Source organism: Magallana gigas, chromosome 7, assembly GCF_963853765.1.
Source record: "Magallana gigas chromosome 7, xbMagGiga1.1, whole genome shotgun sequence".
In the NCBI taxonomy this organism is placed as follows: Eukaryota; Metazoa; Mollusca; class Bivalvia; order Ostreida; family Ostreidae; genus Magallana; species Magallana gigas.
In genome coordinates this window covers 53,212,012-53,226,774 of record NC_088859.1, presented here as the reverse complement: position 1 = coordinate 53,226,774, position 14,763 = coordinate 53,212,012, and the positions used below count along the sequence as shown (strand labels likewise).

At 33.8% G+C, this 14,763-nt stretch overlaps 1 protein-coding gene across 5 annotated transcripts in view; it reads left to right on the top strand.

Moving 5' to 3' along the window:
- LOC105341235 (solute carrier family 4 member 11) overlaps positions 1-14,763 on the top strand; it is a 33,456-nt gene that overhangs the window by 816 nt on the left and 17,877 nt on the right. For 2 of the 5 annotated variants that reach the window (XM_066066629.1, XM_066066627.1), the window contains exon 2: positions 11,128-11,288. In XM_066066629.1, coding sequence (XP_065922701.1) covers positions 11,128-11,288 — 161 coding nt within the window. Of the gene's footprint in view, positions 1-1,521; positions 1,662-6,804; positions 7,080-11,127; positions 11,289-11,426; positions 11,454-14,763 lie in introns of those variants that run through there. The other 3 variants (XM_066066630.1, XM_066066628.1, XM_066066626.1) reach the window with 3 other exon arrangements.

Here is a 14,763-nt window from a genome sequence, read left to right as displayed (position 1 = left end):
ATTCGCCTTTTTTTTTTTATAGCATTCAGAAGGTCTCGGTCGATAACATTTGATGCAGGCACCGTACTCGCCAAGGTTTTCTGATTAATCCATGATATTATTGGTACGCATGCGCTAGGCCATTGTGCTGACTATGAAGGTTTATAAATATGTATATATATTTGACAAATATGTGTACCAGTGCTGGCTATGCCTAATCATTATATACTCCACATTAAATGTAATGTCCGCCATAATGTACACATATGCACTTCCAGACTCCTGTCACTTACCAGCTGTCCGTTTACCGTGGATCAAACACAGTAACATTCTAATTTCATTATGCAACACTCCTTGCTCATGTATGGATCTAGAGGGGGGGGTCGCCCCACCGGAAAATTCAATATTAATGACTTCACACATGCAGTAAAGGGGGAGAGAGGGTCCGGAAAATTTAATTTTATTAATTATATGTAATGAAATCCCAAAAATATGTCTCAGAACCCCACGAACCCCCCCCCCCCCCCCCCCCCCCGACAAATATATAGTTATCCCCCCCCCCCCCCTAAAAAAAGTAGGATCTGCGTAGGCTGTTGTAAATATATTCTCAAAAAGTTCACCGTCTGCCTCAGATGTCCTTTTATACAGCTAAGCGATAGAGAGCTCCACAATAATAAAAAGGCGAAGGCGACAGCGCGAAGATGCAAAGGCAAGAGTGCGAAGTTGCGATGGCAAAGGAGCGATAGTAGTATCGCTCCTTCGCCTTCGCAACTTCTCGATTTCGTCGTCACATCTTCCCGCTTCACTGTTGCACTTTCGGTCCTTCACCTTCGCACTTTCGCCGTCGCAACTTCGCATTCTCGCACCTCGACCTAAAGGTGAAAGTGCGAAGGTAGAAGTGGCCCCATCGGAACACCATAGATGTGGGTTCAGGCAACGGACATTGATTTTTCTTAAATGTTACCTACATTTCTAAATGATTGGAAAAAATAATGACTATTAAAAGATATAAATCAAATAAAAAACAATTTTCATTCCCAATTTAAGTTATTTTCCTTAAGCTATCCTTTAACAAGTTTCAGCACTTGATCTGAAACCACAGTTTCAGATGCTGTTCTAAATGGTAAAACTCTTTACTCTAAGTCTATGCTCCCATACTTGTGATATGATCTAAAGTCTCAAATAGTCCACTAGCAGTATTTAGGTGTCCCGCAAATGAAACATTAACTGTACCTGCTAGTACAGCTGTATATTACTCTCCTTCTTGAGATCAGTGCTCCACAGCATAGATCTACCAGCAGATAACAATGATGTGCAGATGCAAACTAACACACATAATCATTAATTGTTAATTACCTGTAAAATAAACATGTAGTCATAATATGTAGGCATTGTTCATTAATGATAAAGAAAATTCATAGATATTATCCTCTATTAATTTTCAGTGATTAAATGTTGAGCGCATTGATTAGGACATACCATGATGTAATGATAATTCAGTGTGCGCCAATTTTCCATTGATCTTAGCGTATAGGTTACCTCTAAGTTAGAAGTAGATCTAGACGAGAGTTTACTTTATCTTAAGTCACTCACAAGCTCGTTGATAAAGTTACTGAACCTTATCAAACAGCTGTATACAAACAGAGTACTATTGGACCAGAATCGTTCTATATACCCTCTTGGTATGTATAAATGTGATAGAATGTTAATGAAACTTCTACCTCATTATAAAAAGATGTTTGGTAGTTTTCTGACCAAATGTTATCTCTCGACCTTTAGGTCTTAGAATGTGCTTTTTGAAGTGTATGCATTAGATTGATTGATGTATAGGTATGTTTGATTAGATTTTATTCACTTGAACACAGTGTAAATTTTTTTCTGACATGTGTAATGCTCTTGTTTGGTCAGTGCTGGGGTTATATGGATTAGATGGCAGTGAAGGTTGTGGTTTTGTAGCAGTGTATATAAAAAAAGAAAAAAGAAAAAAAAGTTAATTAAAAAAAAACATTAAAGCTTAAGAAACTAGTTTATGAGTCATGGTCCTTGTGTTTTCCTTGCAAGAAAAGTGATTTCAATGCATGTTAATTTCATGTGATGGAGTTCTTCAGCTTTGTGAGATTTCTTTCTAGTTATGGTAGTGCAGGGTTGCCACTTAAGGTACCTCACTACACCTAGACTTGCACTTTTAAGACACTACGTCACAAGATGGCAATTTAAATGTTTCGTTAAATTGTTTATATCGTTTGATTGAGTTGTATTGTATATTGTCGTAGCTCAGTGGTTAAAGTATTGGGCTTCGGAACCGCAGATCATGAGTTCGAATCCGCCTTGAGCTTTTGTTCATGTTTACTGAATTAAATTTTCGAAATTTTTCATCTAAAATTGCACATTTCTTTGCCTATTTGATTTGAATACTAGTCTTATCCATTATGATATCTATCATAATCAAGTAATTTTCTGCTGATTTGAGAAATTATTTCTAGGTGTAATGAGCCACCTTAAACATGATTGTGGAGTGATGAATTTCAAACCCCAGCAGAGTCATACAATAATAATGGTATATAGATATAGGTAAATGTACATTGTATATCTTTAATAAAGAGAGGCTGGATGGTTTTGGTCAAATAAAGACTATTTTATTTCCTTGAGAGGAAGAATTCTGTATCAAAAAAATAGAAAAATGTCAAAATTTATAGCTCATACATTCAAATTGTTTTAAGTGTATGATAGATTAAAGCTATAGACTTCCTTTTTAAAAAGGCTTTCTAATTAATATATATCTCGATCATCATTAACAAATCAAACAAAGGTATTGTTATGAAGCATCATTGAAAGAACTCATGTCTTGAATTTCACAAACCTGTAGGGAACTTTAATTTAGTAGATCTTAACCTAAAGACCTTAATATTTAGTAATTGAGACAAAGTAAGTTTATTAGTATATTAAAGACTCGCATCATGGATTACCATTTGCTCCTTCATGAGATGAAATGCTTTAAGACTTTTATTTTGGTATTTGTGTGCATCCAGAAATATTTTCAAGGTGAATGAAAAGAATATTGCTGAAGGAGGAGGAAGGAAAGGGTAAATCTCAACTGGAAAAAAAATCAGGATTGGGAAGGAAAGGGTAGTTCCCAGATGGAAAAAATATCAGGAGTGGGAATGAAGGTACCCAGTAGTTCCCAGATGAAAAAAAAAAAATCAGGAGTGGGAAGGAAAGGGTATAGTTCCCAGATGGTTAAACAAATTAGGAGTGGGAAGGAAAGGGAAAAGAAATTTATAAGTGGGAAGGAAAGTGTAGATTTCAACAGGAAAACAAATCAGGAGTGAAAAGGAAAGGGTAGTTCCCAGATGGAAAAAAAATCAGAAGGGCAAAGGAAAGTGTAGATTTCAACAGGAAAACAAAGCAGGAGTAAAAAGGAAAAGGTAGATCCCAACTGGAAAAAAATCAGGAGTGGGAAGGAAGGGGTAAATCCCAACTGGAAAAAAATCCTGGATCTGTCCCTGTGGTCTGAAGTAATGATTTCTGATGAAGCATTTACATTTTCCTCCTAACACATCTTAATATACATGTAAATTTAATTATTTCCATTTTATTTACACACACAGTTTTCTTTATTTACTTAAAAATTGAATTTTCATAACTACAATATATAATATGATATAATAAGAACTTTTTTGATATATGATTTCATCTAATGACCCAGAATAAGCTGAACTCTGTAAGGCAGTTAGTTACAGAGAGTAGTCTCCCTTTAAGCAGGAATGTTAAATTGCTGAAGTTTCAAAATTTAAAAATTGTTTTATGCATGTCGAACTTACTATTAATTTAAAGTGTTTTGCCTTTTTGATATACAGCAACAATTTTTTAAAGGTAAGTCATTGCATTATAATATATTAATTTAGAAAATAGCTAGTTTTCTATTTTGTTACTGACTAAAATTTCATTAAAAAAAATACTTAGTGCATTTAGTTTTTTATTCATATTAGATCTTTCATTGAGATTCTTGTCATTCTTGTCTTTGTAAGATTATTACAACAATTTTTAAAAAATAATGACATGCAGGTAATAGAAAGATGTTCAATTTTGCGAATAGAGAATATTTACAATTATTTCAAAAAATAAAAGATTAAGTATGACCGAATGAATATAGTCTACAGTTTTGTATCAAATAATGCATAGTATTTATTGATTACTTATATGAATATGAAAGCAATTTATATCATTTTACAAGATTATAACAAATATATAATCATCTATATAAATTTTATTTTTATCAATTTACATGTGTGGAATTTCATGATCTGTATGTGTTGTCTCAACTTGTCTGTGTGATATTAACATCATGTCATTTTGAGATTTTTATCTATGAAGAGTTGTACAAAAGTGAATTGTTTGGCTTAAGTTTGATAAATGAGGTCACACTGTAATCTCTTCTTTGGGGAGGGACCGGGGACTACTCTCATGCTTCAAGACCGAGAGATCCTAATGCAGGAGGGACAGATAACCTAGATATCTCCCCCCCAAGTCTTGGAGATCGAAACATCTGGTGTTTGTCAACCTCTCTGGAACCATTTAATTTTTAAAAACACACACAAATAATAGGATTAATTAAGCCAGCCACGTGATGTGTTACCTTTATGTGAAGACTTTGACCGGTTGTCAGATCTTAAACTATTCCATTGTTTTTGTTTTTATTCTAATCAGATTATACAGTACGTGGGCTGCATTGACAAGCATTGAACATAGTGGTTGTCTAATGACTTGTACATATACAAGGATCTGTTACTCTGTTAATATTTACAGATAAAAGACAAGTGTTTGATATAGGAGACTTTATATTGACACGTTGGCTCAGTACACTTAGATTTAGTAAACACATCAGAAGTCAGTTCCCTAATTCATCTGCAGCCTCTCGTGCTCTTTTGATTTAATAGAAAGCATTATTGAGTGAGTTTGTGGCCAGATTATGATTTTTGCACTAATTTTCAGTGGTAAAAGATACATTCAAAACCAAAGATAAATCAATTCAAGGATAAAGAATATGTATGTATAATGGGAACTTATAGAGAATTTAGGGATGATGGAGAAGAGATGACTAGGTTTTGAACTCACTGGCAACTGATTTTATGACAGGTGCCTTACTAGCTTGGTCAAAACTTTTCATATATGTTGGGCTTCTCATTGATTTCCTCACACATCTCTATGAGTTTAAAAAAGGTTCAGTCATTTTATGATCACCTCCCATAAGTCAGACTGTTTTGTTGTTCTAGCTGATCAAGTATATGCCCTTCTGTTCTATGGATTTTCTTGGATCCAGTCCTACTGTTCTTCAGTTCTCCTTGGTCCAATTTTCTATTGTTTATAAGTTAATTATAGGATTTTGTAGTTCTGTTTAATCCAGTCCTACTGTTGTGTGGTTTCCATGGATACAGTCCTACTGCTGTGTGGTTCCAAGGGATTTAGTCCTACTGTTGTGTGGTTGCCATATGGTTCAAGTCCTACACTCCTACTGTTTTGTGGTTTCTAGTCCGTCTGGTGTTTGATTATCATGGTTCAAGCCGTACCCCTTCTGTTGTGTGGTTTCAAGTGATCTTTATACATCCTACATTCTCATTGACGTGGTATAACTGTTTTGTGCTTTCTTCTTATCCTTCATACTGTTTTGTTATTTTACTTGATCCAGTCCTACTGTTGTGAGGTTCCCTGTGGACCAGTCCTACAACACTGTGTTGTGTGGTTCCCTGTGACCAAGTCCTACTGCTGTGTGGTTCCCTGAGTGATCTAGTCCTGATGTTGTGTGGTTTCCATGGATCCAGTCCTACTGTTGTGTGGTTTCCAGTGATCCAGTCCTTCTGGTGTGTGGTTACCATGGTTCAAGCCCTACACCTATACTGTTGTGTGGTTCAAAGTGACCCAGTCCTGATGTGTGTTTCCAAGTAATCTAGTCCTACTGCTTTGTGGTCACCATAGTTCAAGTCCAACATCCTACTGTCGTGTTACTCCCATGGATTAAGTCCAACATCCTACTGTTGTATGGTTCCCATGGATTAAGTCCTACACTCCTACTGTTCTGTGGTTCTCATTAACTTGGTATAAGTTATGTACTTTCCCCTAATCCTGTCCTACTGTTTTGTTATTTTAATTGATCCAGCTTTACAATTGTATGGTTCCCATGGAACAAGTCCTACTGCTGTGTGGTTCCCATGGAACAAGTCCTACTGCTGTGTGGTTCCCTGAGTGATCCAGTCCTGATGTTCTGTGGTTTCTATGGATCCAGTCCTACTGTTGTATGGTTCCCATGGATCAGGTCCTACACTCCTACTGTTCTGTGGTTTTTATTGACCCCAGGTATTACATACTATTAATCCATGCCTAGTCTGTTTTATGATTTTAATTGATCCAGTTATACTGTTTTGCAATTCCCATGGATCCAGACCTACAATTGTGAGGTACTCTGTTCTATTATGCTCATTCAAACTATATTCTTTTTTCAATATGAGTATGCATAAATTGATTGAACCAACCATTCCTTCTGTTCTGCGGTGCTCATTAAAGCATCCCTTTCTACTTCTAGTAAGGATCACTACTCCGTCCTATGCTTACTGATTGCTCACTGCAGGTTCTCAACAAGAGAGCAAGCTGTGTTTCTTGTGATCTCAGTTATGATGATCTTATGAAACACCTGTCCTTGATTCTTATCAGAATCTTCATAATGAATGAATGAATGGCCTGAGAGGGAGGGAAGACATTCCTAAAAGGCATCAGAGGACTTTTGTAATACACAGCAGTCCTTGAAAACGGAGACTAGATTATGTTTGAATACATTTTACTACAGATAACACAGGCAAACAGAGGTGGCATCTAAACACACCAACCTACTAATGTGCTAATTCACAGTTCAGCGAGTTTGATAAAATCACAACTGCATCAGGACTTATCAGGCCGCCTTACTCGAATTGTTCACACTTTGCTATTACTTGTTGATTATGTAACAGGACAGCTTAAAACCTTTATTTTTTGGATTACAAGATGCCGCTGCAAAGGGTTAAAATGAAACTGCGCCCCAAAAAGAGAGTTCGCTTTGCCATTGATCTAGAGTAGGTAAATGTTTACCTTCACATCGTAGTACCTTGTTTGCCATTTTCTTGTATTTTAATCTTTATATTATCCCTCGGGATTTTCAGTCTTTTAAATTTCTTGCTGCCATCAATTTCTTTTCTTTAATTTTAATAATTTTTAAAGGAATTGAAAATGATTCAAGTTGTTAGATCAGTGATTGGGAATATTTTGTTAAGTTTCATTAAAATCTCTGTTAACAAGGTTTTTTAAAAAAAAAAATCTATATTTTTAATGACCTTAATAATATCAATCAAATGTCATAAAAAAGTTTCAGATAATTTACATTAATAAATAGGGAGGAGAATTATTCAAAGAGTTTCTAAATAAAGAAACATATCACTACTGGAAAAAGAGCTGATGCAATATGGAATGTTATATATTTTTTGGTATAATTTGGATAAAAATGACATGAATTTCAAAGTCTTCTGAATCATATAGACATGGTCGTTAATTCACTTTAGAGTTTTGAATATGTTGATTGTATGCTGGGTTTTTTTTAACTAGTTTTTTTTATAAAAAATCCTACTCATATTTCATAACTTTACAAAATCTTCCCATACTGACTGTCAAAAATAAATAAATATATGTACCAAAATTTTGCTAATAAAAAAAGTTATGGAAGAAAAAATTGTAGCCAGTACTGCATTAGAAAAATATGAGTATTCTTTTGTGCAATATACCTTAGGAGAAATGGATTATCATTCATCACAAACTTTAAAGTTCCTTTAAAAGTTACAAATAGTTTCATATTTTTTTATCTTGATATGACTAAACCAAGCATTAATTAAGATGGCATTCTGATCAAAATCAGGAGATTACATTGTTGAGTTGTTTACATTTGTGAGTAGAAAGTTTTTTCCTTATCTTGTTCCTGTGTACATAATTGGGTTTAATATATACAAATTCTAAACTGTAAGAGGTAATGGAGTCATATAGCTGATATTCATCAGAACTGATAAAAAAGAGATTAATTTAAATAACAAACTATATATATATATATTTTGTAATATTTTGATTTGAAATATTGAGTTCTAGATTATCACAAACAGTGTTACTTAATTTAAAAAACAGAAAGAATAAGATTAATATTATTATATATAACCATTTGAAAAATTTCGAAACCATTGAGAATTTCTAAATGGTTTTAGAGGTACTGTTGTTTCGTAATTTCCTTTAAAATGGTCAAAACTGAAGTGTCTAAAGGAAAGTGTATCTGGTCCTGCTGATTATTATGGTAATAAAATGGTCTGATACTGTATTGTATGTTATTCTATCAGATATGGCGATGTAAGGCATGCTGTGGTATAGAGTTATAGTCATAAAATACATCATTCTTCATCAGCTAAATAGCTCTGCTACATCCCTGCTGTAAGAGGGACTAAGGTTATAAAATTTGTTCTTCTTCATCAGCTTCACAGCTTTGCTACATTCTTGTTGACGTCAAAGGAAGTATAAGGGTATAAAATATGCCCTTCTCTAGTCACAACTATACAGCTTTGCTACATTCTTGTTGATGTCAGAGAAAGTATAAGGGTATAAAATATGCCCTTCTCTAGTCACAACTATACAGCTTTGCTACATTCTTGTTGATGTCAGAGAAAGTATAAGGGTATAAAATATGCCCTTCTTCATCAGCTACACAGCTTTGCTACATCCTTACTGCTGTCAAAGGAAGTATAAGGGTATAAAATATGCCCTTCTCTAGTCACAACTATACAGCTTTGCTACATTCTTGTTGCTGTCAGAGAAAGTATAAAGTTATAAAATATGTCCTTCTTTATCAGCTACACAGGTTTGCTACATCATTGTTGCTGTAAGAGGGACTAAGGTTATAAAATATGCCTTTCTCCATCAGCTACACAGCTTTGCTACATCCCTACTGCTGTCAGAGGAAGTATAAGGTTATAAAATATGCCTTTCTCCATCAGCTACACAGCTTTGCTACATCCCTACTGCTGTCAGAGGAAGTATAAGGTTATAAAATATGCCTTTCTCCATCAGCTACACAGCTTTGCTACATCCCTACTGCTGTCAGAGGAAGTATAAGGTTATAAAATATGCCTTTCTCCATCAGCTACACAGCTTTGCTACATCCCTACTGCTGTCAAAGGAAGTATAAGGGTATAAAATATGCCCTTCTTTATCACCTACAAAGCTTTGCTACATTTTTATTGCTGTCAGAGGGACCAAGGTCATAAAATATGTTCTTCATCTTCACAGCATTGCTACATTCTTGTTGATGTCCAAGGAAGTATAAGGGTGTAAAATATGTCCTTCTTCATCAGCTACACAGCATTGCTATATCCTTTTTGCTGTCAAAGAGAGACTAAGGTTATAGTAGATGTTCTTCAGCTACATAGCATTGCTACATCCTTTTTGCTGTTAAAGAGAGACTAAGGTTATAGTAGATGTTCTTCATCTTCACAGCATTGCTACATTCTTGTTGATGTCCAAGGAAGTATAAGGGTATAAAATATGTCCTTCTTCATCAGCTACACAGCATTGCTATATCCTTTTTGCTGTCAAAGAGAGACTAAGGTTATAGTAGATGTTCTTCAGCTACACAGCATTGCTATATCCTTTTTGCTGTTAAAGAGACTAAGGTTATAGTAGATGTTCTTCAGCTACACAGCATTGCTATATCATTGTTGCTGTAAGAGGGACTAAGGTTATAAAATATGTCCTTCTCCATCAGCTACACAGCATTGCTATATCCTTTTTGCTGTCAAAGAGAGACTAAGGTTATAGTTAGTGTTCTTCAGCTACACAGCATTGCTATATCCTTTTTGCTGTCAAAGAGAGACTAAGGTTATAGTAGATGTTCTTCAGCTACATAGCATTGCTATATCCTTTTGCTGTCAAAGAGAGACTAAGGTTATAGTTGGTGTTCTTTAGCAACTCAGCTTTGCAACATCCTTGTTCCAGAATATTGTTTGGTTGTACTCGGATTTTGGCTACAACTCTTTCTAATTCTATAGTAAGCTACAACAAACGTTGTGTCTTTCAGCGACTGAGGTCGCTACTAAATACGGTATTAAGGCATTAGAAGAATTTATTTGTGGTCCTGGACTGCAGTCACCTGGATCAAATACTATTGTTTGCTTCTTAAGTTAATTAGGTTATTTTTTTAACCATTTAATATAGTTTATAGTTCAGTTAATGGGGCTGACAGGGGTAAAAGTCTGGAGGACTGCGTATTACAAAATAACTTATGACAAGGTTGTAAATATTTTCAGTCTCATTGAATGATCTTTGACAATGTTTTTTTCATAAAACCATTAATTTACCACTTTTTCGATTTCCAGTATTTAATCTTACTGCCAATAGAATAAAACATTGATTACTTTGTGATTATTAAGCATTCATAATTTGGTTGTAAATCATATAACTAAGTTCTTTAGTAAAATGTTGCCCTGAACATGGAACCTTTTCACGTGAACAAAACCCCAAAATATATAAAATCTACTTAAGAAAACTTATCAGCTGTTGGGGAAGGATGAAGTCTGGGGAGGCTGACATTGCAAATATCTCTGATTATATATAGATATCCTATAGTGCATATTGTATAACTTATTCTATGCATATAGTTTTTAAAAAAATTCGTGTGATTTAGTGATTTAGTTAAACTGATTGGAGCAGGTGATGTATATGTACAAATTGTTTTTTTTTTAGCTAATTAGTAAAATTCATTATCACCTTTGGATATTTTTCTGACAGTTCTGTTTGCTTAAGCAAAAACAAATGTCCCCAGTTTCTGCATGCCAGTCATGCTCTGCAGTTATTGGAAATTTCCTTGTGCTGTGACACACTGTATATAAATATATCTGTTGTCTCAAGGATTCCAGTATTGCCATGATAGGCCAGCTCAGCTGAGTCAAGATTATAAGGAATGGTAAAATATCAAATCTCACGGAATCCCAGCACAAACATCCTAAACCTGTGTCCCTGATCCGTCAGTATTTCTTGTCACATAGATGTCAGGAGTAAGCACCAGCACTGATTGATTGATCTGATTTTTTTGGACAGTGATATGAGTGATGCTGAAACTTCTGGGGATGACCCAACCTGGCACTCTGGGAATCATGAGGAGGAGGCGGTGGGGCCAGAGGATGTTCAGCTTCTGGAGGTCCCCAACGGAAGTCACGGGGGACCTTCAGGGAACAGCAGTAGCCTCCTGACAAGCAGTGGTAAGACCTTTCTCAAAGCGATAGAATCAACTATCTAACACAGTGAAGTTTATCTATTAAATTAACATCTTTAGCAATATATGCTGGAATTTATTAAGTTTTAGTGGTTAAATTATAAAACTTCTGTTCTTTATTAAGAATCCAGTTCTCCGAGTACTCCCCCAGGTAATATACAAGCAGGAATTGCTATATTTACTGAGGTGAACAATTTCTGATCAATAAGTCAACAAAATTCAAAGCCTTCAACTTTTTATGTTTACTTAATGTTGAGGTTTTTTTTCAGTTTTGAAATTTGATGGGAATAATATTATATATATGTTCTGTTGACATTTTAAAATTATGTTTGGACTTTAATTGTTTTGAGTGTTGAAATCATCAGGGAATCATTTATGAATTCCTTGAATCTAAAACAAACTCTAGTATATTGATTTCCTGGAAAACATGTCAAATGAAATAAATACTTTAAAATGTCAATCTATCATGATCAATTGATATTACATTTTGCAGGGTACTAGAAGTAATGATATTATTATTTTAAAGGTGCCATGTGCAATTCACAAAATATAATATATTAGCTGACTGTCTTATGAAGAAATCTTCCTGTTCCTCATTCATATGTCATTGAACTATTCTTTGTGATAGATGTGAGAATTTTGATCACGGTATTTACAAGAATTAATTACCACATCTAAACCATTGACTTCTGTATCAGCCAAACTGCCTTAACTATTGATTGCTGAATTGTGCAGGGTGTGTGACTGTATACTTAAGCTTCTTACTGGGCTTGGCTGAGGATTCAGTCTGAGAGACTGATTTAATTGATGACCTGTACACTTTGGAGCATCAATTAACACTTGTCAAGGTCGGCCAGCCTCAATGCAGAGTTCTTGTGATAAAAGGCCAGGGACATACACACTGTTTACAGCTATATAGACAGATCGACCCACTTAAAGTACAAAATAGACACATATTTTAAATAAGACTCATTTATTTATGGTAAATAAACTCATTATATAAAGAACATAAATTAATAGACTAACGAGATTCATTACAAGTATAGAAACATAAGCATATCAAGTAATAGAAACAGACTCATAATAGGTACAACAGAAACAGACTCAAATTTTTCATTAAAAATTGCTCTTTTGGGGAAAATAGTTTAAAAAATGATTTAGCTCAATGCAATTAGTAAGTAAAAAACAAAAATTCAATACAGTTCTCTTGGTTTTCATTGGCATATAGCACATACATGAATAATCATTAAATTAACACTTTCATCATAATAAACCATACTTAACAGAACAATTGCACTCAGACAATTTAATTGACATATAATATAGGGATGTCTCACTCAGCACAGTTACAAAATCACCATTTTATCTTTTATAACACAATATGAGACAGTTATCTTAATTAGGAATTTTTCATTAGATTTTAGGAAAAACAGTCAATTTACAATTGAAAATGGGTCCTTTTACAGGACCCACAAGCAGGGGATATTATGCCCTGCAGACTCATTACATGTAGCAGAAACAGATGTATTACAAGTTACTAAAGCAGACTCTTACAAAAATTAGTGACAGTCTCTTTGCAAGTAATAGAGGCAGAATCATTAAAACTAACTGAAGTAGACTTGTAACAAGTAACTGAAACAAGGAAACCAACTCATTACAAGTAATAGAGGCAGACTCATTACAAGAATTTAAAGCAGACTTATTACAAGTTACTGAAACAGACTCATTTGCAGTAACAAAGACAGACTGTAATTACAAGAAACAGAAATAGACTTATTACATTTAACAGAATCAGACTCATTACAAGTAATAGAGGCAGACTCATTCCAAGTAATAAAGACAGACTCATTACAAGTTTCTGAAGCAAAATAATTACAAGTAACTGAAGCATATTCATTACAAGTAACTGAAGCATACTCATTACAAGTAACTGAAACAGATTACTTACAAGTACCTGAATTAGAATCATTACAAGTTATACAGACAGACTCACAATAAGTAACAGAAACAAACTCATTACAACTATTAAATACAAACTTATTACAAGTAACTGAAACATACTTATTACATGTTACAAAGACAGACTATAATTACAAGAAACCAAAACAGACTCATTACAAGTAACAAAAACCGACTCATTTCAAGTAATAGAAAAACTCATTACAAGGAATTTAAACAGACTTATTACATGTACCAAAGACAGGCCATAATTACAAGAAATGGAAACAGACTTCTTACAAGTAACAGAATCAAACTCATTACAAGTAACAGACATAACTCAATTTCTGTCAGAAATATTGACCCATTACAAGTACTAAAGATAGACTTGTTACAATGAAGGGATAAATAATTACAATTACAGAGATGATTAATTACATTCAGTGCAGAGATGATTAAATAATTACAACTGCTTACTTGAAGATTTTTTAAAAGTGCAAACTACATAGTGATTTAAAGAACAGAATGAATTACTTTTTGCAAGAATCACGTTTTACATTTAATATAAATATATAAATTAAGCTTCGGTGTAAAATTTAACAAGTATAGAGATGTAAAGATTCATAACAGTCTCTGAACTGCAAACTCATAACTAGTAAAGAGATCTCATATACTCTTACGGTGTATAGTAATCTAAAAACTCATTTGTAGCTAGTATAGCAATAAATATACTTGAAATAATAACAAGTTTAGATATACAGACTCATTACGTGTATAGAATGTCTTTTGTCATAACAATTATAAAGTCTACCGAAAGATAATAGAGATTCATTACAATTATGGAGATCATTAGACTCAAAACAAGTAGAAAGATCTAAAAGCTCTTTACAAGTATAACAACTTACATATACATTTTTGTAAGTACAGATATCTTATAAATCTTTAATACAAATATAGAGATCCATAGACATATTTAAAAAGTGTATAGTTCTTGAAATTGATTAATACCAAGCAAGCAGATATATAGGAATTCTATTTGCTTCCTGATTAATCGCTAATTATACAGCCTGTGCCAAAACCCAAAGTAGTCATATAAGTGACTAAGTGGTCTGGGGATGGAATTGGATCTGTATTTTTCATTTTCAGTGACATGGAGGGATGTTTGTGAGCTTATAAGTTTGTTCTTTCTGTACACAGCTGGATCCTTTCCCACCCCAGTTGAGTTGTATAATTAGTTAGTTATTTAGTTACAATAAAAAATGTCATACGTTGGAGGGTAAGATATTTTACACATTATCTCATGGTTTAATCAATTCTTCTGGATCAATGCATAATTATCAAGATTGGTTCACTTGCATCAGTTTAATTTTTTTCCATCCTCATTTTCCCTTTTCCTTTAGCTTGATCTGTTTTGAAAAATGCAGGTCAAGTGAGTCCAAATTCCATGTTATGAAAAAATTGCTAAATTGTACTTGAGCACATAAATATTGGAAAGATATTGATATAAAACAAAATACAAGAGA